Source organism: Martes martes, assembly GCF_963455335.1.
Source record: "Martes martes genome assembly, chromosome: 14".
Taxonomy (NCBI): Eukaryota; Metazoa; Chordata; class Mammalia; order Carnivora; family Mustelidae; genus Martes; species Martes martes.
Window position 1 is genome coordinate 56,190,150 of NC_137902.1, and position 27,363 is coordinate 56,217,512.

General features: G+C 50.6%; 1 protein-coding gene across 4 annotated transcripts in view; it reads right to left on the bottom strand.

Annotated features, from left to right (window-relative positions):
- Positions 1 to 15,941: 15,941 nt before the first annotated feature.
- The window catches only part of TSPAN15 (tetraspanin 15), a 49,450-nt gene continuing 38,028 nt past the window's right edge, over positions 15,942 to 27,363 (bottom strand). The window contains exons 4-8 of one of the 4 annotated variants that reach the window (XM_080823678.1): positions 25,271 to 25,366; positions 22,727 to 22,843; positions 18,784 to 18,831; positions 17,251 to 17,367; positions 15,942 to 16,761 (exon numbers count right to left, since the gene is read on the bottom strand). In XM_080823678.1, coding sequence (XP_080679804.1) covers positions 16,612 to 16,761; positions 17,251 to 17,367; positions 18,784 to 18,831; positions 22,727 to 22,843; positions 25,271 to 25,366 — 528 coding nt within the window. In that variant the 3' untranslated portion in view covers positions 15,942 to 16,611. Of the gene's footprint in view, positions 16,762 to 17,250; positions 17,368 to 18,783; positions 18,832 to 22,726; positions 22,951 to 25,270; positions 25,367 to 27,363 lie in introns of all 4 variants that reach the window. The other 3 variants (XM_080823677.1, XM_080823680.1, XM_080823679.1) reach the window with 3 other exon arrangements.

The window sequence follows — 27,363 nt, forward strand, 5'->3', positions numbered from 1 at the left end:
TTGGTGGGTGGGGCTTATTCTGAGCCACACCCCTAGTATGCAGTGCCCCTCCCCTAGCCTTCCCAGCTTGCCCAGATTTCCGGGGGCGGTGCGGGGAGGGGGAATGGGAATGTGTTGTCCCACCGTTCTGTTGTGAACTCTTCTGGGGCCAAAGCTCTCTCCAAAATGCCCCTATGAGTTAGAAGGGAGCAGTGTTTCCCGTTTGGAGAGGGCATGGGCAAGGACACCTCTAAAATCCTGAATCCCCCACACCTCCAGGTCCCTGTGCCTCAGGAGACTCCCCTCCACGTGCTCTGGAGAAGAGAGCTCAATTAGCTGGGAATGCAGAAAAGGGGACGGGGAGGGAGCCGCCAAGGGGCGCACAGTGTCGCAAGCTGAGTTGCTGCTGTGGCAGGGCTGGAGGAAGGAAATGCTTACTTCTTCCAGCAGAGGATCTGCTTTTCTTTCTCCCAAGTCCAAAAGGGAGGGAGAGGGGCAGACAGGACCTTCTGCTTGCCCTGGGACCAAGATCCTTCCCCACGACCCCCAGGCTCCTCACACCTTCTGGGACCCCAGTGAGCACAGAGGGCAATAACACAGTAGGTGGTCCCCACTTTGCCCCTATTTCCCACTCAGCAGGGGGACAAACCAAGTATAAGGACAGAGGACTGAAGTCACCACAGTCACTGTCCCAGGGAGCCAGGGCTGGGAGAGCCTAGCCCTGCTTGTGCCACTGTTGAAACGGAGGGGGAGGGGGGTGTTCGTTTTTTAAATCCTCTTAATCCTCTGGGATTCAGGATGGGGAAAGTCTGGGATTGTTGCAGACACTGGCTAATGCCCACCCCCAAGGAGCTTTGGGCTTCCAGCTCCAAAGCCCTTGGCCGCTCCACTAACTAGCTGAGGTTTAACAACATTGGAGTGTTTGAATTACATTTGTTATTAGAATTAACTTCTGCTTTCTGTCTTTGCAGTTAGGATATAAACTTTTCCACTTAAACACTAAGCTTCAGTAATACACTTTAAATAAGATTAAAGAGGGGCACCTGGGTGGCTCAGTTGGTTAAGCGTCTTGATTTCCGTGAAGGTCATGATCTCAGGGTAGAGAGATGGAGTCCCAAGCTCAGCACAGAGCATGCTTAAGATTCTCTTTCCCTCAGGGGCTGACTCTCTCCTTCTCCCTCTCTTTCTCTGTAATAAATAAATAAGTAAAATCTTTTTAAAAATAAATAATTTAGAAGAAAAAGGATTAATAGTTTAGGTGGATGCAATGAAGACAAAAAGTGTGCAGTGGGCACCAGATAACTCAAGTCTGGGAGACCCTGGTGTGATGGGCGGAGAGTGGGGTTCGGAGAGGCTGGGGCTTGCCTGGAAGGAGCTGGGGCATCTCCTGGACCAGTTCCGCGGCTCCGAGGTAGAGGCCTGGCTGCCCAGAGGCTCTCAGGACCTGAAGCTTCCCAGGCAGAGCCTCTGGCCGACTGGAATGAATTAAAAATGCCTAGTTCCACTCTCCTGCCTATCCCCCAGGTCTCCTAGGGATGAGGGCTTTGTTTCTTCCTGGCTTAGATGGGACACACACACACACACACACTCCTGTCTCTCCCGAGATCTCCCCCTCCCCTTCTCTCCTTAGGCTGGGAGGCCCCTTCGGGAGCCCCTTTGTAAGGTAATTGGATTTCTCCCCTTGTTAGTTTGCAATGAAAATGTCATCTATTCGGGGCCACCGCCAGGGAGGGGCCGGGCCCATTCAGCAAGGCTGGAGGAGCTGTGAAGCTGTCCAGCCTCCCTGCCTCCCAGTCTGGCAGCTGGCTGCTTCCCCCTCCCCCCTGCGTCCCCCACCCCTCTCTGTGTGCCCAGCCTCTCCCGCAGAGGGCTTGGGGGTCTAGAGTCTGAGGTCCCGAGGTCACCACCACCCACCGCCAGCAGGCGGGTATTGGAAGTACTTGATTCTCCGAATATCCCCCACCCCCGAGTGTGGGTACTGGGGAGGGGCTAGGATTCCCAGAGGGAGAAAATGCGCTAAGTTCTAAGAAGTTAGGGCACCTGCCAGGCAGATGGGGAAACGGCACTGGGCAGGTGCTGGGGCAGAAGGGAGGACACTATGACTACGCTTGGGAGATTGCGACCGTCCAGAAGCCACGGGGGAGCTATGTTTCCTCGGACAGACACACTGTGGACACGGTGCTCACTCTTCACCCTCAGTGCTCCTGGCTGGAAACATAGCAGGAGAAAAAGGCTCAGGATGTATCCAGACAACCACCAGTCCTTCCCCAAGATCTCACCATTTGGTGAGATCATGCTGGGACTATCGCCAGAGCTTCCTGTGATGGGCGGGATGGTGACTGCCCAAAACTTGTATGTTGAAGTCCTAATCCAAGTACCCCCAAAATATGTGCTAATTTGGAAATGGGGTCACTGCAGATATAATTAGCAAAGATGAGGTCATACGGGAGCAGGGTGGGCCCCTAATGCAGCATGACTAGTGTCGCTATAAACAGGACAAGCACAGATATGAGAGTTCATGCCACTGGCCAGAAGCTACTGTCAGGGAGAGGGGCTGGGAACACACCCTCCCCTCATGCCTGTGAAAGGAGCCTGGCCTGCCCATGCCTGGCTCTCAGACCTCTAGCCTCTGGAATTGTGAGACATCTGTCACACTAAGGCACCCTGTGTTTGGTGTTTTATCATGTCAGCCTGGCAAACTGCTATGCTCCCTAACTGGCTCCTTGCTGGCCTTGGTCCATCTCCTTGCAGCTGCTGGAAGGGTAGCGAGTCAAGACCTGACCTGTCACCCTCCTGCTTCAAAAGTCATCAGTGGTTCCCATCAACTTCAAAGGCAGATTCCAAGGTCTGACCTAGCCCCGCTTTATGGCTCCAGCCCGGGACTCTGTCGCTTCTTCCTTACACCCTAGTCCTCTGCCACATGCAAAGTCTGAATGTGCCCTGGTGTTTCTCACTGTCTGCAGTGCTGGAATGTTCCTCCTCTGCCCATCCCACTCGTTCTCTTGAAAGATGCCTGCTCCATGGTCTAGTGAAACTTTCCAAGACCTCCCTTTCTGGGCAATGACCTTAGTTGGAAGTTACCTGGAGTCAGAATGCCTCATTGCAAATCCCAGCTCTGATGCTTGCTAACTGTGGCTTGGGCAATTTTTTTCCCTCTTCGTCACAGTCTCCTCGTCTGTAGAGGGGGCTAATAATAGCTATTATCTCAAAGGGATTGTTGGAGGATCGAATGAGTTGTTGGTAGCTGGTCTCCCAAGATAGCTGCCAATGAAAGCTGGTTCTAGGTAGTCTCCTCCAACATTGAACCTGAGCTGGCCTGGGACTAACAGAACATGGAAAGAGTGTTTCTATGTCAGTTCTGAGCCTCGTCTTCAAGATGACTAGCAGCTCGTGCTCCTTTCCTCTTGGATGGCATGGCCTTGAGTTGCCACAGAAGAGGTCTAGCTCTCCTGCTGGAGGGGGAGCCACCAGAACAGGTCATTGAGGAGGAGACCTGAGACTACACGGAGAAAGAGCGAGGACCAGCCAGGCCGACATTCGAGAATGGCAGTCGAGCCTCCAAATGACCTCAGGCCCAGCTGTTACTCGACTGCACCTGCGTGAGACACTCCAAGGAAGACACACAGAAGAACTGTCCAGCTGAACCCAGGCACTCCACGGAACTCTGAGGGATAATTAAGCCACTAAATTTTCAGATGGTTTGTGACACAGCAGAAAATAACCAAAGCAGAGTTAAGCAGGTAATAGGCTAGAAACTCTGTCTGGCTCACAGTAAGTTCTGAAGGGGTTGGCTCATTGCCACTTGCCCTAGAATCCGTAAGGCTGTCATCTACACCCAGCTCTTAGAGATGGGGGCAAGAGGCCAAAGGAGGAGAAATGCGCAATCAGGAAAGGCACCCTGGGGAAGGCGATTCTTGATATGGGTTTGGTTGGAGAGCTGATGCCTGGCTTGCTGCTAGAGGCATACAGTTGGAGTTCCCTTCTTCCAAAATGGTGTGGAGATTGGTTTCAAGGTCACTCCCACCATCACTGGTGACCATGATGCCCTGAGCCTCCCATATCTCCCTTACGGACCCCAGTCCTCCATACCCATATAAGCTCAAGACTTATTCTCCGGAATATCTCTAAGCCTATGGGTCCTGTGCAGCAGAAACCAGCCCCTGTTAAGTGCTCTGAGGCCTTGGATCCAGGGCTGGTTTCTGAGGGAGGCACTTCAGACACTGAGTTGGCTAATGGGGAAAATGTTTCGGCGGGGAGGAGGTGGGTAGAAACCTTTAAATCACACCAGATATTCTATAATAAGTTTAGAAAGCAATAGTTCCTTTCATTTATTGTTTGGTTACTCCATAGTACTACTCATATAAGAAAATCAGTATAAATGCTTGATGATTTCCATTTATTTATCAGGCTTTTAGACAAAGAATTGCTTTTCTGTCATCCTTCAAAAGAAACACATTAATTTTGTGGGATTTTTTTTCCTTTCTGTATCATTATGAACTCATGATTCAAATATCTGATTGATTTCAATCCATTATCATTATCGTCATCATTGAAATTCAAATTGTCCCATTTTGGCCAGTGGAAACCTCTTTTAGTTGGCTCCTGGGTCCCTTTGATGTAACTTTAACAGTTTGATAAACTTACCTCTATCTAGTATAACAAGATGTTCCCAATTCATCTTAGATGTTTCCTATCCCAAACTAGGAATCTTCTGTTTCTCGAAAACCCTGATTTCCTTTCAGGGGAAGTGGGAAACATTGTAATTCCGGTCCTAGGAATACTCACTGCTGCTGAGTTGGTCATTGTTTCTAGATGTTTTCTGTGGACAGCGATAGGAAATGTAAATTAAAAATACATAAATTTTTTAAAAGATTTTATTTATTTAATTGACAGAGAGATAGAGAGAGAGCACAAGGAGACAGAGCAGAGGGCAGAGGGAGAGAGAGAGAAGCAGGATCTCCGCTGAGCAGGGAGCCTGAAGTGGGGCTCAATCCCAGGACCCTGGAATCATGACCTGAGCATAAGGCAGCGACTCAACCAACTGAGACACCAAGGCACCCCAAAAATATATAAATGTTTTAAGATGAAATATTCCAACAGTTTCATACTGGCTCTTCCGATTCAAATCCAATATTACAGAGTCGTTATTAAACCTCTCCTGTATTACACCAGTATCTCCTTGGTCCATATCAGGATTCCTAGTTCCCAACAAGCAATGAAGGATTAGAATAGCACATGAAGATTTGCTGTACCACACTCGGCGTACACAACAGTATCAGAAGAGCAATCCTATTATTACCACAATTAATGTGATTACTGAAAATGGTTTAAACTATCTTGCATATGCTCCCACAGTCTTTTCCTGCCCCCATGATCTGTTACAGATGGTGGAAGGAACACGAGACCAGTGGGAATCAGCCACCCACCAATGAGGAACGTCTGTTTGGATCTTTATATGAGTAAGAAATAAACTTGTATTGTGTGAAGCCCCTGAGGTTAAGGAGGGAGGCTACAGCAGGTAGTATCGCCTTCTTAATACTGTAACCAACTAGAATTTTAGCTAGTTAAAAGCTCGGCAGGGATCCTGCTTCCCCCTCTCTCTCTGCCGACTTGTGATCTCTGTCAAATAAATAAATAAAATAAAAAGCTAAAAACTGAACTGATTCAACCTGGCTGGCTGAGTGCAGCTATTGGTCTTGGGGTCATGAGTTCTAGTCCCATGTTGGGTATGAAGATTACTTAAAAAAAAAAAATCTTAAAAAATTTTTAAATAAAAATAATCTTTTCATCATTGAATTAAGCCAATGAATTAAGATTAAGTGAATACAGCCTATAAAATCTCTGTTTTTTGAAATTTTTTGAAATTTATTCTTTGTGACCAAGTAAAGAATACATTTTTGTTAATGTCTTATATAGTTTTACATGAGACAAAACAATGCCAGATGCATATATAGGTACATATAAGTTGCATTTATATATGTATATAAGATGCATTTAGGTACGATCTTGTTATTTTAATTATTCAGATCCTTCACGTCCTTGCATAGTTTCGTCTACCGAATTGTCAGATTCTGAAAGCTTTGTATTTAGGTCGCCAGCATGACGGTGGGTTTTTTTCAGTTCCTTGTTTTTCAGCTCTGTAGTTCTGGAAGTCTTTACTTTGCTTACTGAACTGTTGTGTAGTTCAGCACATAAAGGTTTACAACCATCTTATGTTATTCATGGGGAAGGAGTTTCTCTTCTAGAAATGGTATTGAAATTGATCTACTGACACACTGTAACTAAATCTCCTAACACTGGACTATGGAATGAAGCCCTCCTGAGCTCTGATACATGAGCTTTGATTCCTTAATTTTAAGTGCTGTGCAATATTCCACTGCAGGAACATATCATCAGGTGTCTTGTCACTCTTTTTTGGTAAACACTTAGGAGTTTCCCCATTTTTCACAATTACAGTGTTGTAAGGGAACTCCTTGTAACCACTCCAAGGGCACCTATGTGAGCATCTCCAGGGCTCGCCCGCCCGTGTACCCAGGGGGATGTCACAGGCAGTTGAGATTCTGGTGTCTGAAGCCCAGCGCCTGGGTGCCATTACCCTTTATTCTGAAATTCATAATTATTATCACTCTCTCTATAAGCATTGAGGAAAGTTAGGAAGAATTGCCATAAGGCTTACACGTTTTCAACTCTACTGGATTCTCTCTTTTCAGTCAAGAGTTTACTGCTTTTATAACTTTATTGCCTGTTTCCTTTATTCCCTTCTCTCGTCCCTCCGTGTGTGTGCACGCGCATGTGTGTGCAAGGGTGCGCGTGTGCGCATGTCTGGTAGAGAATATGTGTCACTCAGGTGAGCGTCCCGTGGCCCTTATCCTTGTCTGTTCTCGGTACTTCTCTGTCCTTAGGCTTTTCCTTTGCATCCTGGAAATGTTTCTCCATCTGGTCCCTTGTATCTTTCATTGGAATTTTATACTTTCCATTCGACTCCCAATTGCATCCAGTGCAAATTTAAGCAAGTCGCTATATTTTTGTTCATCACGGTCTCTCACCATGAATTGCCCTTCCTTCATAGAAGCAGTATTCTCTTGCAACTTATAGAGCCTGAAGTACAAATATCCTAATTTTACCAGTAAAATCTATTGCTGAGGAAAATTATTCTCTGGGTTATGTACTCATTTGCCGTCTTCATTAAGCACCTGCTATGTGTTTGTGAGATGCTAGAGTGACAGTGATCATACGACCCAGCCCGAACCCTCTGGTCCTCCTTTCCTCTTTGCTGCACCTTTTTACATGGCCCCATGTCTTTCTCTTGAGCACTCTTCCTGTAATGAAGAGTTCTTTTCCCATCTTTTGTCAAATGCGTGGATTGCCCCAGCTTCCACATGGGACCCTCAGACTCTGAGGGAATCTGCCTCACAGATCTAAGGTGGGAAATGTTGGGATATGTGGTACTCAGCCGTGCCCCGGGCCAGTATTCTCCACATTGCTGGTTCCCCTTCCGGGTGTGAGACCTTGCGCTAATCCTCCAGACAACGTCAGCTGTGAGCCTTTGGATGGGATCTGTCTTCTGCTCCCACTGCCCGCTCTCTGATTGGCCAGGTCTTCCCATTGAAGTCGGCTCTGAGACCCACGTTTGCTGCCACAGGGTCCAAATGGGTGGAAAAGGATCTCTGCTGGAGGTCCTGTTCTGGAGACTGCCCGGCATCCCCCAGGTCAGCATCAGAAGGACAGATAAGCCAGTCATAAAACCCCATCCAGGTGGCCCAGCCCCTCATGAATGGCATCTTAGTCTGGGTCCTTGCTAGAAGCTTCTACAAGATCTGCCCCCAGCACAGACCCAGTTTCTTAAGTTGATACAGATACTGTTTTTATTTGTAGCCACTCAGATTTTTCATTATGTATTGGAAAGGAGAGAGGCAGCCATGAGGAAGAGGAACACAGTTGGAGATGGAGGAAGGACACAGTTGTGGGGAGTGGGAGGGGACACTGTGGCCATCTGAAGGGGGGACAGGTGGGGTTAAAGAGCATCCTCACATCTGGCATGATTACTCCCTGAGCCATCACATCTGGAAACCATTAGATGTTCCCTTCGGAGAGGAGGGAGAAGCCCTAAGAGAGACATAGATTTGACCAGGTGGACAGCCCTTGGCCCTCTGGGGTTCACAGATGGAAGGTCCTGGGGCCCACTGGGTCCTGGTGGCTTGCCCAGCACGGGTGCCACACGCTCCTGGCCATTTCCATTCCCTCAGTGAACACCCACCGTGCACGAGGCAACATTTACTAAGCAACGGGGGAGACGGCATTGCGTGGAGCAGAGCTGAGCCCCATCTGCCAGCAGAGGAGACCGCCAACAGCAAAATAAATCAGTAAAATAGGGGACACCCTCTGGCTTCTAGCAATCTACACACACGGTCTCCTGTCACACCCCACTCTGGCCAGGTGGGAGTAATTATACTTCTTTTCCAGACAAAGAAACTGCCCCCCGGAGTGTCCTCACTGGCGCATTCTGAAAGTTAAGTCCCTGCCTCCCTCCCCAGGCTCATTCCAGGCCCTTCCGTGGCCCTCTAAAGGCGGAGGATGCCCTCTGAAGGTTGCAGGCTGTGCTGCCTGAGCAAGGGAGGGGTCCTTCCCGTGGGGTCCTGTTTGGGGTGGGGAGGGGGGCACTGGAACCAACAGGTGACCTTGCTCAGACGCAGGCAGAACACAGAGCGATTCAAACCCGGGCTCCTCCCTTTGTTCCACTAAACTGGCCTCTCTAAGCCCTAGTGTCCTCACCTGCAAATCAGGAATAATGAAGCACCCGCCTCGTTGCTGTGTCAACTGGACAGGATGCCACTTACTAGTGTTGGCATGTGGCCTCAGTTTCCTAGCCTATAAAGTAGGGTTGGAAAGTCTCGTCTATGCCAACTTCACAGAATGGTCACTCATTTAACGACTATTTATTGAGCACCTACTGTACGCAGGCAGTTGCGGTATTTTAGGCTCCCTCACCCTGCAGCTCAGTCCTTGGGACGGGATGGGAAGCGCACTCCAGCTGCTGCTGCGACCTCCGGCGGCGGCGCGCCCAGGCTCTGAGGAGAGGAGAGGATGGAGGGAGTTCGAGTGCCGGGCTCCAAGTCGCGGCCGGCGGCGCCACCTAGTGGCAACATGCAGCCATGCCGGAAGACTTGTGCCTTCTGTCTTTCTGGGCTCAGGACTGCAAACCTGGCTCCCTTTAGGGGCTCACGGAATGTGGGGAGCCAGGAGCCGGTGCCAGAGCCAGCGATCCCATATTATTTATGGGCGCTTCCCAGGCCCCAAGAGGATGGTAGGCAGAGCAGGGGCTTGGTAGGAGCCAGGCTCCGGGGTTGCTGGCAAAGCCTCTTGGCATACAATTTACTAGTCTGGTCTCGGTTTCCTTCAGGCTGGCACAATGTGTGAGAGCAGGGGCTGCGGGAGGTTTATCCCCCTGCGCGGTGTATCTTCCCAGCTCATCCTTTCCCCTCATTCAGCCATTCTGAGCTGCTACTGTGTGTCAGGCACTGGGCTGGGGGGAGGGGTGGAATACCGTTTGGACCGACACCTCTCTTGCATTCCATCCAGGCCTGCCCTGGGGCTCTTCTGGGGCCGAGGGTCTGAAATGCCTGCTTGGAACTCAAGCATGCACAATTTAACGTGCAGGGGAGTTAGGCCCTTTGGGGGCTGCTCTTATTGGGAGCTGATGGAGAAATGTTTCCTGCTTTCATCCTGGGGTGGGGAGCGTTCATTCCCAAGCCTTTTGATGGGGTCTCAGGGGAGTGATCAGCCCCACTGCAGTGGGAAACAATAACACATTCTTATATTAGCTTTCTCTTCTTCCTTGTCTCTTTTTCCCCTTGTTCCTCACTCCAGCTCCCAAATAAATTACATGTATGAGGCACTGGTCTTGGATTCAGCTTTCAGAGAACCCAAGCTCAGACAAGCAGTGAACAAAACACCAAACATTCCCACCTTCACGGAGCATTCACTCCGCTCAGAGACAGGAAATAAGCAAGGCCAACACACACAGAGCAGCTCTCTAGTGATAAGGGCTGGGAGAAAGACAAAGCCAGGCGGTGGGGGCGGGGCGGGGGGGGGTGGCGGGCAGAGAATTAAGGAAGGAGACAGCCATTTTATTGAGGGTGGCCAAGGATCTCTCACCAAGCAGGCGACATTTGACCAGATGAAACTGAGAGCCAGCCATGCAGACATCTGAGGGCAGAGCCATCCAGGCAGAGGAAATAGCAAATGCAGAGGTCGGGTGCATTCCAACAGCAGTCAAGTCTGGCTCCAAGGTCATTGGCCTAAGCAACCGGAAAGATGGAGTGGTCCTTCCCTGAGATGCAGAAGGACAGCTACAGGTGTGTGAATGCATGTGTGTGCGCATGTGGGCGCTTGTGTGTGTTTGTATGTTTGTGTGTGTGTGTTATGTGTATGCACGTGTGTGTGTTTTGTGAGTGTGTATATATGTATTGTGGGGGGTCATGTGTGTTTGTATGTGTATACACACACACACACACACACACACACACACACAGAGTCAATGAAACATTATTCAACCATAAAAAAGGGAGGGGCGCCTGGGTCCCTCCGAAGAGCATGTGACTCTTGATCTTGGGGTTGTGAGTTCCAGCCCCACGTTGGGTGTACAGATGACTTTAAAAAGATTAAATAAAATATTAAAAAAAAAAAGAAGGAAAGCTTGCCACTTGCAAAAACATAGATGGATCTTGAGGACATTATGCTAAGTGAAATAAGGCAGAGAAAGACAACTACTGATCTCATATGTGGAATATAAAAAAAAAACAATTTATAGAAACAGAGAACAGATCCGTGGCAGGCAGAGGTGAGGGTGGGAGTGGGTAAAAGGAGTGAAAGGGATCAAAAGGTACAAAATCCAGTTAAATAAGTCCTGGGCCATGTACGGTATGGCACAGAGACTATAGTTAATAATACCATATTGCGTATTTGGAAGGTGCTGAGAAAATAGATCTTAAAAGTTCTCATTACAAGAAAAAAATTAACTACGTGTTGTGATGGATGTTAACTAGATTCACTGAGTTGATCATTTTGTGATATATACAAATAGCGCATCATCTTGTACCTCTGAAAATAATGTTAGGTATTGCTACATATATGGATATATATGACATATATAATCTCAATTTAAAATATATCTCATAAATTAAAATATATCTCAATTTAAAAAAAATAGTAAGTGAGGTGATGGATGTGTTAATTAACTCAATGGAGGGGATCCTTTCATAGTGTGAATCAAATCATCACATGGTGCACTTTAAACATGTTAGAATTTTATTTATCAATTATACTTCAATACAGTTGGAAAATAAAGTTATTAATAGAATGAAGAAATTAATAAGCGAAGCTGAAATAAAAGGTGAATGAGAGGCGAGGAATCGGACAGAGTATGGACACTCTTTCCAATGGTTGTGGTGGAGGGAAGGCCAAAAATTGAGGGGTGAATGAAGGGAAGTGAGATCAAGAGGTTTGCTTGTTTGTTTCCAGATAGGAATAGCATAGCTTGTTTATAAACTCATGTGAATGATCCAGCTGGTTCTTTGAGAAGATCGATAAAATTGATAGATCTCTGGCCTGATTCATTAGAGAAAAGAGAGAAACATCAAATTACCAATATCAGGAATAAGAAAAATGTGATCAGTATGTATTCTGCAGACATTAAAAGGGTCATAAGGGAAAATTCTGAAAAACGTTATGCCAATGAATTTTATATCCTAGATGAAATGGACAAATTCCTTGAAGGACTAAACTGTCAAGTTCTAGAAAGAAAGAAAAGAAAGAAAGGAAGGAAGGAAGGAAGGAAGGAAGGAAGGAAGGAAGGAAGAAAGAGAAAAGAAGAAAGAAAGGAAGGAAGAAAAGAAAAGAACCTGAATAGCCTGATATCCATTAAAAAAATTGAAAATTTTTTTTGAAGATTTCATCTTTAAGTAATCTCTACACCCAACGTGGGGCTCAAACTTATAACCTCAAGATCAAGAGTGGCATGCTCTGCAGACTGAGCCAGCCAGACACCCCAAGAAATTGAAATTATTGTGTAAAATCTTCCTACAAAGAAGGCTCCAAGTCCAAGTAGCTTCACTGATGAATCCCATCAAACTTTTAAGAAAGAAATAACACCAACTCTACAAAAATCTCCCAGAAAATTGAAAAGGAAAGAATACTTTCCTGCGAATTCTACGAAACCAACATTCCTTTGATTCCAAAACCAGACAAAGACAGCCAATCAAACCCAACAATTAAAAAGTGAGTGGAAATTACTTGAGGAATGCAAGGTTGATTTAACATTTGAAAATCAATTGATGTAATTCACCATGTTAAGAAATTTTAAAAGATGCAGAAAAAGCATTTAACAAAGTCCAATATCCATTCTTGATTTAAAAAAAAAAAAGTCTCAGTAAACTAGAAATACAACAGAGCTTCCTCAACCTGATCAAGGACATCCATGAAAAACCTACATCTACTGTTATGTTTAATAATAAAGGACTCAACACTTTCACCATAAGATCAGGAGTAAGATAAAGACATCTATTCCCACACTTTCCATTCAGCAGTGAATGAAACAGAATAGAGAATCCAGAACAAACTTACACATCTGTGGACAGCTGACTTTCAGCAAAGGCGCAAAGGCAAGTTGGTAGAGAAAGGACTGTCTCTCAACACATGGATATTCGTCTACCAAATAAATGAATTTTGATCCATACCTCACACCATATAAAAATTTAACTCAAAAATGGGCCATTGACAAAAATGGAAGTGTTTTACATAACTACAAAACCTCTAAAAGAAAATATAAGAGAAAATCTTTGTGACCCTGTGTTTGGTAAAGATTTCTTAGATGTGAGGGGCACCTGGGTGACTCAGTGGGTTGAGGCTTCTGCCTTCGACTAGGGTCATGATTCCAGGGTTCTGGGATTGAGCCCTGCATCAGGCTCTCTGCTCAGTGGGGAGCCTGCTTCCTCCCCCCTCTCTCTGCCTGCCTCTCTGCCTACTTGTGATCTCTGTCTGTCAAATAAATAAATAAAATCTTTTTTAAAAAAGATTTCTTAGATGTGATACCAAAAACACAATGCACAAAAGAAAAAAAAATGATAAATTGGATTTCCTTGAGTTGAAAACTTCTGCTTTTTGAAAAACACTGTTCAGAGAATTCAAAGATAAGCCATAGATGGGGAGAAAATACTTGCAAATCATCTATCTGCTAAAGAACTTGTCTCTAGACTAGAGAAAGAATTCTCAAACCTCAATAAGAAAACTAACAATACAATTTTGAAAGAAAGATTTGAACAGATACTTCAAAGAAATTAGTGGATGGCGAATACACCCATGAAAAGATATTCAACATGGTCAATTATTGAGGAAATGCCAACTAAAACCACCAGGAGGTATCATCACACACTCACACCAAATACTGGCCAGAACATGGAAGAACTGGGACTCCAGCATGGCTGGTGGAGATAGAAAATAATGCAACCACTTGGGAAAATACTTCAGCAATTTCTTATAAACTGAACAATTTGGCTAGTCTACTCCCAGATATTTACCCAAGAGAAATGAAAAGGTATATCTATATGAAGACATGTACCTGAACGTTCCCAGCAGCTTTATCTGTAATAACAACAACAAAACCCTGAAAGCAACACAAATGCCCATCAGTAGATGAATGGTTAAATAAACTGTGGCACACCCATTCAATGGACTATCAATGAGCGATAAAAGGAATGTACCACGGATACGTGCTCCAAAGTGAGCAAACCTCAAAATAATGATGTTGTGTGGAAGAAACCCCACACTGTATAAATCCAGCAATATAAAATGTTATACAGAATACTGTACAGAAATGGAAAGCAGACCCATGATTGCCTCAGGGGCGTGGTGGGGAAGGCTGTAAAGAAGGCATTTCCAGGGGGCAAGAGGAAATGTTTTTAGTGTGATGGCCATATTCATTATCTTGATTGTGGTGATGGTTTCCTTAATGCTGTGTTTGTCGCTTTAAACATGTGTGGTTTATTTTCTGTTGAGTACACCTCAATAAACTGTAAGTCTGGGGAATATCGTACTTGGAATTTTTATTCAAAGCCAGTCTTCCCGAATGCAGTTGATTGTTTTGTTTTTCTTCTAATTATATAACAACAAAAAAGTCCAAAATTAAAGCCTACACATCTCCTCCGGTTCCAGGACTGTTGTGGGCTGCAACAATGTGGCCATTTTCTGTAGGCACTGCGGTGAGGGAAAAGGATTCTTCTAGAAGGCCAGTCTTCCATTCTTGTGAGATGAGGGGTCAGGAGGATGTTGTTGGCCATGAGCACTGAAAGTACAATAGAAGCATCCCAACCAAAGGACGGAAAAAGTCCTCTCTGTGTGTCCCGTTTTGCTTTCCAGAGAGGTAAGTGGCTGAGGTTTGGAAGAAAAAGAGCGAAGTGTCGGATAGAGCTCAGCCATCTGTGGCCACCCATCCATGACCCCTGCCCCACGTCGGCAGCAGTGTTGGGTAGGGGGGTGTCTGCACAAGGTGGAGGAAAGAGGGAGGACAAGGTGACCAGTGGTGTTCGGGTTCCAGGGTCATATGACTTCAGATAAACACAGGGCAGTCCCAAAGCTGTTCAGTGCCTCTGCCATCTTGTCACCCCAAAAGCAGCTGCCTCCCTACTCTGTGCCCAGAGAGAATCCTCAGAGAATTAGCCAGAGCCAGACAGCTGGGAGGCCACCAGCCAGACACGGAGTGCAACCTGGCCTTGTGTGGATAGGTCAAAATGCGGACCAGGCGGAGGTTCCAGGAACAGCTGCAGGGGCTACCCCGTGCACAGGGACAGCTGCACTAGCAACCGTCGGGGATTTGCACACCCAGTGGCACACCTGTGTCCACACCGGGTGACAGAGGCAGTAGAACAGAGGGACCGAACTCCAGGCAAAATCCACCTGGGGTCCCATCATGGCTTTGTCACCGGCCATCCAGGTGCTTTGGGCAAGTCCCTTAACATGCCTCAATCTCTCCATCAATAAAATGGACATAACGAGAGTGATACCGCACATGGTCGTGAGACTCAAAGGAGCCGGTGAGATGTTTACACGAGCTCCCAGCACAGAGATCGCTCATGGATGTGTTTGCTGTTGTTACATCAATCTGTGCGTTGACAAACCCCTCTCCTGTCCTTTCCCACACCCATCAGACAACTCAGGTCCCTACACAATGCCAACCAAACATCCGACCACTTAGTTTCTGGGGGTGATGGGCAGCTCCCTAACACCCTCAGACGAGTTCTTCAGGTCTGGGGGCTCCTGCTGCTTATTTCTATTGTTCTGACTACTAAGAACCTCCCAGGAAATCTGGGACCCAAGTCTTGGGGCAGGAAAGCTTTGGTGGGCAGACCTATGCAGGTCCTGCCATCTCCAGCAGGGGGCAATGGGCACCAAGCTTTGCTGGGCATTGTGCATTCTTCCTCCCATTCCCCAGAACCAAGAACCACCCCACCCCCAACACTGCGTACTGTCAGAGGGAGAGCCCCTCAGGTTCCAAAGCTGTGGGTGGGTTTGTGGGCACAGCTCCTTCCCACACCCCTGACTTTCCTAGTTCCCATCAGCCCCACTTCCCAGAAGAGGAGCCGCTTACCATTGGTGGCTTTGCCTCAGTTTCCCAGTGTATAAAATAGGTGTGGCCATCTTCGCCCACTCCAGAGATTTCCCACAGGTGAATCCCTAGCAGGAAGGACAGGCTGTCAAAAGCAACACCAAGAATGGGAGAGGCCATTCCAAACCCGGAGCAGGCAGCCTCCAGCCAGCTGCCCACCCGCCCTGGGCTGCAGGGTCCCAGGCCATCCAAGATCTTGGTCCCAGGGTGCCCCCTTCAATCCTTGCACCAATGAGGGGCTTCCCGGCCCAAGTGGAGGACTTTCCCACCCCCTCCTAACCCAAACAGCACAAATGAAACACCATAATAAAAAATCATGTCTTTATTGCTTGATTAATAAACTGACTTGGAGGGGCAAGAGTGGGGTGTGTGGCGAACCACCCAGCTTTGATTAGTCAGAAACTCCTGTTAACTGTGTACAAAATGAATGTTACAAAAATCAGGTAGAAAACAGAGTCAGCAAAGCAGCAGTCTTGGGGAGGGCTCAAGGTCCCTGGGAGGCTGTGAGATGGGCCCAACTTGGCCTCTGGGGTGTGGCTGAGGGACTCCAGGGCCCTGGAGGGGCCACACACACCCCCCTTCCCTACACAGCACATATGGTCTCTTCCGTCCTCGCTTATGCATTACTACAAAACTACCCTCAAAGGGGCATAAACACCACAGGCCATGGCATTGCCAGAAATGAAATGGGCCCTGAGCTGAGCAATGAGCACCCCTTTCCCCAGTGGCCTGGCCTGAGAAGGGGCACCCTTGATCCCCACGCCAAGGAGGGCGGGCAGGCACAGGACCTCAAAGCTGGGGAGGGGCTCCACTCCCCAGAGAGGCAGTGGCCGTGGGAAGCCTGAACAGGCCACCAGAGCCAACACAGCCGTGGTTCCGGCCAATGCCAAGTGTAGGGAGAATATCCATAGTCCCGTCCGGCTGCAGCGCAGAGGCCCGAGCGGTGCGGTCCCGGCTCCATCCAGACAGGGGCGCTAATTGGGGTAGCACATGCAGCACCCCGTGCCTGCCGCCTCCACGCTGGGCTTGGCGCCTGGCCCCAGGAGTCCGTCGGTGACAGAGTGCTCCATGATGATGTCCTCCACCCGGGTGATGTACAGGAATGTCAGCAGCACCCCCAGGAACTGAGGAGCAAAGGCAGGGTGGGTGAGAGCCTGCTGGGGATTTGGGTCGCTCTGGCAGCCCCCAGCCCGGTCCCTTCTCTACCCTCCCAGGAAATCCCAGAGATACTCCCTGTGCCCCATCAGCAGAGGCCCCACCATTCTGGGACTCCTATCTCCACCCCAGCTCTGCCACTCATTATCAAGGGGAACTTGGGCAAGTCACTTAACCTTGCCAAGCCTCAGTTTCCTCCTCTATGGAATGGGCATGATAATAGTACCTACCTCACTGGATTGAAGACGGCGGTGCCTACAAAGCACTTGGAAGAGCTTTATAAGCAAACTCCTGTCCTTGGTGCTCTCCTTCTGGCCCTCCAGCCCAGACTGATGGCAGGGGAGCCTTCGTCGCCCCGCCCTCTCTGAACCGACACCTTGCCCACCATTCCATTTCCAGCTCCCTTCCCGGGGGGTAGGGACAGGGTAGGGCAGGACGGGGGTGGGGGGACAGCCCACCTGGGGGAGCAGGATGCCCAGCAGGAGGCCCGCCATGATGGTGTAGTTGTCCATGAACCAGATGAGCACGGCGTTGGTGCAGCCCCGCACGTAGATGACGTCCTGCACGCTGAGCCGCTGCTCGGGGAGGAGGAGCCTGGCTGACCCGCTCGCCTGGCAGAGCCCCAGCCCCAGCCCCGCGGCTCGCTCCTCGTCCACGCAAGTCCCTCAACCTGTCTGAGCCTCGGTTTCTCACACGCAGTAGGAGCAGATGGCTCCAGACCAGTGGGTCTCCGTGGCGGTAGCGTCCCCTAGAGAGCACTGAGGACATGGTGGTGGCACTTGTGGCTGGCACGGCAGCTGGGTTTGGGGACTTGGGGGATGCAGACCTAAGGACAATCGTACTCCACAAACAACTGCCCTGCCCACCTGCCTCTCAGAAGTCCGCCGGGGCATCCAGATGGCTGAAAACCCATCCAGAATTACCTGAGCCCAAAGGACAACTCCAGGGACTCATAAACACTGAAGTGTTTTCTGCGTGGGTTTGCCATGTGCAGATACACAGCACACACATGTATATACACTGTATGTTATTTTGCAGAAATACTATTAAAGATATAAATTCAAGAATTATTATATTGTTTGGAATTTTATCAAGAATTGTCCGCCATTTTAAAGACCCTGTCCTCAGCAAAAATAATGCCTACGTTATTGGCCTTACCAGCACGGCTCCCCCTCCCACGTGCCAGCTGCCCCTGTGGGGCAAACCGTTTAGTGCTTTGTGGTGTCCTCTGTTGTATCTAATGCCTGAGCATTTCCATGTAAAATATGCTATCTGATTGCAAATTTTTCTATTTCTCCTTTTATGTCAGATCTGTCACTTGTTGTGAAATTAGGTGTGTAGGCAGATTACGTTATCTGTGAATTTCATTTTGAGATATTAACTAGGGCATTACCAGATGATTATTATAAAATCTGGCCTTTGGGTCTGTTGGCTTGAGAACCTCTGCTAGTCCACGACTCTCCAACAGAAATGGGGGTCAGAAGCACCTGTGTTTCTAAACGTGTGTTCCTAACAAGTCTCCCGGGCTACTGTCACTGCTGGTTTGGGGACCTCACTTCGAGAACCACTACTCACAGGCATCTCAAGTCGTCGTGATTTTTAGCTCCCTTCTCAGCACCATGCCAGTGTTACTCTTAGCCAGTGCTGGGCTAAGGCAGGCTGGGCTGGGCAGGACTGGGCATGTGGGGATGCAGGGTAGGGCCACGGTATGGGCAAGGACTTGGTGACATCCCACGGGCAAGCCCACAGTAGGTGCTCAGCAAACGTGTGCTCAGCAAACACAGGCAGGCAGGCTCTCCCAGCCTGAGGGGTTCTTGGCTCCCTGAATCCTTCTGTGTCTGGGCACAGGTGGAAAACCCTGGCAGTCCCCAACTCCAAGCCAGGAGCCCATCCCACCCTCACCCCACCCAGCCCAGGGACCCTTTACATCCCTCTGGGGATGGGACAGGAAGAGCAACCTTTCTCAAGGAAAGAGATTGCAAAGACATTACCTCTTTGTCGATGGTTTTGTAGCCGCACATGGTGTTGACCACTTCTGTCTGAAACAGAAATGGGTATTAGCTGCCACTTACATCGTGCTTACTGCGAAGGACTGTTGTTCTCCCCTTTTCCTGGGACCTGGTCTGCTGGAAAAATAACCTCCCTCTGTCTAGACTATACCCCAGGTGCCCTCAGACCAAATCCACCCGGGGTCCACTTAACACTGCTCAGGTTTTGTGGTTCCCCTAGGCGGTACATGCGACCCCCATGGAGAGGGTCAGTCCCGGGAAGCAGGTGCGTGACAGAATGACGGGAACAGTGTTTTCTACCCTACGTGTCTGCTCTTCCATTTGCTGACTGAACAAATATTAATTGGGCACCCATTATGTACCAGTCACTGTTCTTAGGTATTGGGAATGTATGAGAACCAAAGAAAGTCTTTGCCTTTACAGAGCTTATATTCTAGAAAGGGAGACATACAATGAGCATAGTAAGTACATAGACGATATGGTTAGAGAGGAGTAACCACGTGGCACTGTGCTTCCCAGCCCTTGAGGCAGGGTCCCGGTCCTCAGGTCCAGACCCCTCCTCCGAAATCGCCTCCCCTGCCAGGAAAGCCCCCTCCAAGGAGGGCAATAAGAGGCATCCATGGTCTTTCCAAAGGTAAAGCCTGCCTGGAGGTGCCCAGAACCGATATTCTCCAGAGTCTGCTGAAGCTTCCCAGGCCCCGACAGCAGCTCTGCTCTAAGGCACAGGGTCAAGGTCAAGAAGGGGACTCCTGAGCAGCCCAAAGACAGACACAGCAAAGTTCACGAGGGCTCTTCATGCGTGCTTCCTCTCGCTCTGGCCCAGGGCCGATGAGCTGGGTTATCGGAGGTCTGGGAAGTGAGTGGGGAGGGGAAGAGAGAGCCCTGGAGGGACAGGCCCCCAAAGGGTCGCCAAATATGAGCAAGTGGAGAGCTCTACAAACTGGACACAAGAACTCAACAGGCAAGCTGTCGGAGCCCATTTAATGGAGAGGCAAACTGCCTTCCACACTGACAAGTCTTGGGGACATCAGTCAGTGTAAACAAGTTTCACAACCCTGTGTGAACTCTGTTGCTTCAAATCCTCTGTAGGAAGCCAGGTAAAAGCTGAGAGCTAGGGGTAAGGGTGACTTTCCCAGAGGGACTGGTTTGCCTTCTTCTGTTGAATGGTCAGAGCACACCTCCCTTTTTCCTCTGGCTGCCAGGAAACTCTAAACCACCAAGCACAAGACTCTAGCTTCTGATTTTTTTAAAATTTCCTTTTTATTCTCCTATGTATTTCCTGTGTGTTCATTCAGATCCGTGGCTAACTGAAATAGTGGACAGTAGATACGTTTGTACACAGATTCTATGAAGGCAGGAAACACCCTCTTTTCTGTCTAGACAAAATGATGGTGGGATTTTGAGAGAACCAGAGAAAACCCACCTCATGGTCCCATCCAGACGCCAGCTTCACGGTCCACTTCTCTGCAGGGGGAATCCGTGCTTATACTCCCGGCCTGGACTTCTCCCCCAAACTCCAGCCCCCTATATCCAAGTGCCTTTTTGACCTCCCTGCTGGAAAATCACAGAGGCTCCATAGACCTGCCTCCCTGCTGTCCCCTCTCAGGCAATGGCAGCCCCGTCTTTTCTTGTGTCTTGGGCCAAAACCTGGGAGTTCTCCTTGATTTCTCTCTTTCCCCCGCCTCCTACATCTGATCCATCTGCAAATCCTGTTGGCTTATATATAAAACAAAGCCAGAATCGAACCAAATTTTTCCACCTCCACTAAGCCTCTGGTGTGGTAGACACTGGGAGGAGCTTCCCAGAATCCCTGCGACCGTGAAAGCACAATTGGGAGGAGCCTTAGCTGTCAGTCCTTTGTGGTGATTGTCACATGTGGTTGTTGTTTTAGTTGTCAACTTAGCTGGGCCTTGGGGTGCCCAGATTCTTAGTCAAACATTATTCTGGGTGTTTCTGTGAGGATGTCTTTCAATGAGATTAACATTAAATCAGTAGACTGAGTAAGGCAGATCACTCTCCGTACAATGGTGGGCTTCAACCAATCAGTTGAAGGCCGGGTAACAGGGAATTCTTCTGCCCCTCCCCCAAGTAACAGGGAGTTCTTCCTGCCTGACTAACTGCAGACCTGAGCTGAAGCACTGGCCCTTCCTGGCTCTTGAGCCTGCCAACCTTTGGACAGGAAATACACCATCAATTCCCCTGGTTCTCAGGCTGGGGGACCCAGACTGGAGCCACACCACTGGCTCTCCTGGATACCCAGCTGGCTGATTCCTCCTCCAAACCCTGCTTGCTACCCAGAATCTCAGAGCCTGCTTCCCTGACATGGACCACTGTGCCAGCTCCTAACCAGACTCCCCATGTCTACCTCTGCCCCTCACAGCAGTCAGCGTGACCCTGAGGTAAGGCCTCAGTCAGATCTGCCACTCAGCTACCAAAGCCCTCCATTTGACTCCCGGGCACTCGCAGGAATACCAAAGTCCTGACCATGCCTTCAGGATACCTGGGTCCTCCCTGACTTAATCTGCTACTCTTCTGCTCACCTGGAGCTATGCTGTTTCTCAAACACACCAGGACAATTCCCACCTCAGGGCCTTTGCACTTGCTGTTCTCTTTGCCAGGAATGCCCATCCCCCAGATATACCTGGCCTCTCCCTTTACTTCCTTCAGGGTTTTACTGAGAACCTACGTTCTCAGTATCTGAAGTTGCAGTCTTCCACACCCCTGTTTTTTCTCCTTAGCCTTTACTACCTATCTATCCCTTATTGCTTGATTTCGTCAGTCTTCCTGACTAGAACATCAGTTCCATGCAGGCAGAGGGTCCTCCATGTATTTTCTGCACCCCCAGAGCCTAGAATCACATGGCACATAGTAGGTCCTCAACAAACATCCGTTGAATGAATGAATATACACAGGGCTTGACCTGGACAGCTTGCCTTGGGCACTCAGGTGTCACTGCCCTAGGTGATGAAGTTCAGAATCACCCCCCATGGGCTTCTCTGAAAACGCTGGGCCCTTCCCCAGCATTCCCCCCTTCCCAGAAAGCTACCCTAAAATGGCAGCTAAAATTTCCAAACAAACCTTCCCTCCAGGCCCAGGCTTTTTTAGGGCTGGTGCACTTGGCCCTGGCTCCCTGACTCATGCGGGAGGCCCCCCAACCCCCCACTGGCAGCTGCTTGGTTTACAGAATCCAGGAGTGGGCACAGAATGGTAGAGATGTTCAAAAGAAATTTTCCATGACTGTTCAGGGCATGAGTAATTGCGAAGCTCCCCACCTCATTCCAGTCCAGAAACCAGGCGGTTTCGATAGACGTTAGTTAAACACAGAGGACCGATGAAGCCCGTCCTTTGTAAGTGGTGACTACAGAGGACCAGGCTCCCAAGTGGCCGTGGAGGTGACAGCACTGAGCGGGGGGTCCTGCTGGGGAGGGGTTGTGGCTGGCATAACATCCCACACCCCTTCCCAGGTGCCTCCCAGCGAGGGCTGCAGAGCCTGCCGCCCCACGAGGCCTCCCTGGTGGGGACCCATCTCCCCGCCTCCACGTAGGGGTCTGGAGCACAGTTCCCACGATGGCGGCCTGCATCTCATTCCAGCCCCGCCAACCCTGAGCCGGGCAGGCACCTAAAGCTTTGGTGTCCCAACTTCTTCATCTGTGCGGTGGATAAAACAAAAGGATCGACCCCGCAGTGCTGTGGAAGGAGCTAAGTGAGTTCCCACGCCTAGAGAGCCTAAAACAGACCTGCACGTGGCAAATGTTCAGTACCTAGTAATGACCGCGGCTAGCAAAGATGACCTTCCCCGCCCCCACCCCCAGATGTACCCCTTCCCGTGGCCCTGGAGACTCTGGACGCCTTGGCAATGACCACCGCCTCCTGCCCGCCCCCCTTCCTGAAGGGGGAGAGGTGTCTGACGGGTGGGGGTGGGTACCGTGTTTCTGACGCAGCAGGTGTAGGGAACCCCACAGGCCAGGGGTCCTGGGGCGTTGCAGTCATGGTACTGGTTTTTGCTCCAATCCCGGTAGTCTTCCCCGCCACAGCACTTGAACTGAGGGGAAAGCAAGCAGGGAAGGGGGCTGCCGTCACCGCCGAGGCCCCGGGCGCACACCAGGAAGGGGCCCCACCAGGAGACCCTGCGGTTTCTGATCGGGTCACCTGGGAGGGGGGGAATCAGAGGTGGTAGTTGTCAGCCAGCTGCCTGAGAGGTAGGGAGCACCCCATCACTGGAGAGGCATGCAAGCCAAGGCTGGGCAGCCTCTCGGAAATTTACTGGATTAGGGGGACTAGATATTGGAGGGAAAGTCCTCCCTTGACGTCCCCATCTTCATGTCCCATGGCACCTGCTCAACCCTTGAAGGTCCCAGAGACTAGGATTCTATGGATGCCCATAGCCCTGTAGCCCCTATGTCACAGCCCCCCGTCAGCTCTTAGCACAGGGGAACACACACTTCACATCCTGCCATGGGCTTGGGACCAAAGGGGTGGCAAGGAGGCCCTCATTTTCCCCTTAGCTTAGCTTCTCCCCCTGCACTGGTGCCAGTGCCCTGGGAAGTGGTGACTCCACTGAGGGGCTGATGGGCGCTAGGCATGATGGTGGGCACTGGAGTGACAAGGGTGAGCCAAAGTGACACGGCCGTGGGGGACAGGCTCTCTTGGGAAGACGGAGTAACCGCTACATGGAAAAGTCAGTGGTAGTGCCATGTGCCAGGCGCATGGGAAAGGAGGAGAAGGGAGCTGGGGGGTGGCTGTGCATTGGGAGGTCAGGAGAGGCCCCTCTGAAGAGATGACATTTAATCTGAAACTAGAACAGCAGGAAAAAGCCAGTCAACAGTGCACGGGCCCCGCACATGCGGGCTGAGTGAGCTGTAGGTGGGTAGGTAGCACACAGAGGCTCATGTGTTGGGAGCAGGGCGAGCAAGAGGGGAGGGATGAGGTGGAGAGGCCGGCCCTGGCCATACCATGCAGAGCCTAGTCAGCCAGGATAAGTAGGGAGCCGGGATTGCATTCAGAGTGATAGGGAGTCAAGGCAGGTTAGCTAGGGGAGTGACAGAGTCACAGGTCCCAGCAGAAACACAAACCAGACAAGACACCCTTCCAGAGTCGCAACAGTGCCCTCTGGCTGTCAGCTCTTAGGACCTAGCAGTGCCTCCCCAAGGTGCGGTTCAAAGGGCATTTGCTTTGAGTTCAAGAGTCAAGAGACCAGAGATCAAATCCTCATCCTCCCATTCTTAGCTGTGTGACTTTGGGCAAGTTGACCGGCCTCTCTGGGCCTCAGATTCTCATCTACCAAGCAGGAAGAGCCCTGCTGGCCTTGCACAGCTGAGCTGAGGATACTGACATCAGGCCACGCGTGAAGCACACAGCCTGGGGCCTGGCACCGAGCATGAGTCACCCCCCCATCCCACCCTGGGAGAAATGAAATCCCTAAGCCAGGGGAACACTGGTTCCAATAAAAACATCACACTTCATCCAGCGGCCAGAGCTGGCCGACACACCCTTGGCAGAGCGGGGCTTCCCAGCGGCTGCACCTGTTGTGACTACAGCGAAGGCCTGAGCCAAGGGAGTGGCCACCGCGGGTGGCCGTAGTCATGGGGAGATGTGGTTCCCACTGGGGACGAGGCCCGGGAACCAGGCCCGCTGCAGCCCCCTAGACTGTGTCCCAGGAAGCGCCGCCAGGGCTGAGTCTTCCAAGGAGAACATGGCGGCGGTGCTCACCACAGTCTAGGGGAAGGGACACACCCCCTGCTTCCGATGAGAACCTGAGGCTCAGAACCAAGTAAGACTGATGTGCAGAAGCCATCAAGGGCAGTGCTGGCCTGCCACTGCTGTTATTATAACGCCACAGATGCGGGGGGGTCTTGGGGGAGGGACAATGTCCCCAAAAGATGATCATTGCACCGAAAGAAGTGTTACGGAGGAAAAGGGGAAGTCATGTTCTGTTCCCCAACGCAGGGGGAAGTGGAATCAGGGAAGAGTGCTCTCTAGCTCAGGGCTGTCCCCAATGTGCAGGGAGTAAGCTCCCCGTCACTGAAGGGACTCAGCAGAAAGGTCTCGGAACTGGGCAGCCTGGAGGTCTTTCTCCGCCCCCTCAAGGAAGGAGGATCTTTGGCCACTGGAGAAGTATACCTTGGGACCATGCAAGGTGGCTTGTAGTTAGAGTGGACCTTATTATTTATTTATTTATTTATTTATTTATTTATTTATTTTGATTGGGGGGGAGTATATATGTGACTAAAGGGAGGCAGGGAGCGTAAGGACATTCTGGGCCAGGCACGTGGGTAGAGGACTGGTTGAGAAGGTCAGGCCCCACCCTTGATGCCCATCCATGCCCCCGCCATTGCCTCCCAACTTGGCCAGCCCCTGCTTTGGGAATGGATAAGCCACTGCTCCCTATCCCTTGCCCTCCTGAGCAAGGTCCCGAGCCGGGGGCAAAGGGCATCGCAGGTGCATCTCTGACCCAGAGCATCTGGCTCACCTTCTTCTGAACGAAGTCCATGATGTTTTTGAAGTCCAGATCGTCATAGTAGTTCTCGATGCCTCTTCGAATGTTGTCATTCAGAAAGTCGATGGTCTATTTAGATGGAGACATTATGAAAGAAACAGACAACCCCCACCCCCTCAAGGTCCAACCCAAGAGCTCCCAGAACTCAGGACTAGAAGAGAGTGCTCACAAGCCCAAGTAGCCCCCATCCCGTCTGCACTACCTTCCTGCCCACACACCTTCTCCGCACCCCGGTGCCCATCTGATGCCTGGGTCCCTTTGCCATGTCTGAGCAGGAGTGATTCACCCCCTTTCCTATACAGATCAGAGAGCTCAGGCCCCAAGAGATGGGGCTCTGCCTGGGGAAGCAGCCACACCCAGCTGGGACTTGGCTGGCCCGGGTCCCCGCCTGGTGCCCTTTCCACCGCCCAAAGACAGGCCCGAGCCGGGTCTTTGTTCTCCAGACCTCCTCTCTACGCTTCTCAGCTATCCAAGCTCTTGTGTCATGGATAAGGAAACCGAGGCTCAGAGAGGGGGCCTGACTCTCCCAGGGCATGGCAGGCTGATCAGGAGCCTGGCCAGGACTGGAAATCAGCTCTCCGGACTTCCCCAGTGGGCCACTCTTCATGCTGCAGGGCTGGGTGCTGAACGACAAGGCCCAGCTCCCGCCTCGGGCAGGGACGCTCCCCACCGGGAGGGGCGCTGGCACACCGCCCTCTCCCGGTCACGCTGGGCCTTCTGGATCAACAGCCCGGCTGTTGTGCTGAAATCCAGGAGCACAAAAGGCCCCACAGCGGGAAGGGGTGGGGGTGGGAGGGTGGGCAGCCCAGCCCCATGCTCCCAGCGACAATCAGGGCTTTCAGCACAGGGAGGCCCGCGGATCACCAGAGATTGTGCTGGTACAAAGGGGGCATTCTTGGCTACGGAGCCAGACGATCCCCGGGGGAGGCGCCTGCAGGCGCCACTGGGGAAACAGGGCCCTGGGTTCCAGGCCTGGCCCTGCTCCTGCAGGCCCCACCACCACCTGCCCTCTCTGAGCCTCAGTTTCCCACTTGTGAACCAAACCTGCAGGCCTATCTTTGCGATAACTGCCAGCTCTGAGGGTCAGAGACGAGGCTGAGAGGGGCCGTAAAGGCCCACGGTCAAGAACAGTTCCAGCAGCCACCCAGGCCTCAGACACCCTGCCAATACGGAGCACAACCTCGGCCTGGGAGAGATTTCAGTTTAGATAAACTAAAGCTACAGGGGTGCCTGGGTGGCTCAGTGGGTTAAAGCCTCTGCCTTCGGCTCAGGTCATGGTCCCAGTGTCCTGGGATTGAGCCCTGCATCAGGCTCTCTGCTCAGCAGGGAGCCTGCTTCCTCCTCTCTCTCTGCCTGCCTCTCTGTGATCTCCATCTGTCAAATAAATAAATAAAATCTTTAAAAAAACAAAAAACAAAAAACAAAAAAAACCTAAAGCTACAAATGTGCTTAGCAAGGGGCCAGGCACATGGTAGGCCATGGTATTATAGCTCTTCCTCTCCTCTTCCAGGAGACACATACCCTCCAGTACTGCTCCATAACCGTCATATCATCACTGGAAAATGGCTAATCCCAAGGGAAACCGAGACCTCGGGTCTTGTCCAAAAGGCTTCCTGAGGTGGAAGGGGCCTCCCAAGGAAGAACCAGCCCCTGGCCTCGGACCCCTCACAAACACCTTGCAGCCCAGAGAGGCGAGCTGACCAAGGTCGCCCCGCCAGTCGTTGGCAGAGAGTATGATAGAAGCAAGGTGGCAACCCCCCAGTGCGGGGTCCTCTCCCCAGACGGTCTCCAGTACCAGGAAGAGAGAGGAACAAAGGGTACCTCAGCCACCTCCTTCCCGACACTCACCCTTCTCAGAGTCAAGGCAACAGAGGAGACGGGCTCGGGGAAACCTATCTCTGTGGCCAGAAGGACAACCCTCTGCTGATGAAGATCAGCCGCTCAGAAATAGACTGGGGACCCCAAAACTCCATATCAGCATCCAGTGTGGGGGGGCACGGGGACAGGGGCAGGCCCCCCTCTCACGTGAAAGACCGCTAACTCGCCAGCCCTCAGTCCCGCACTGA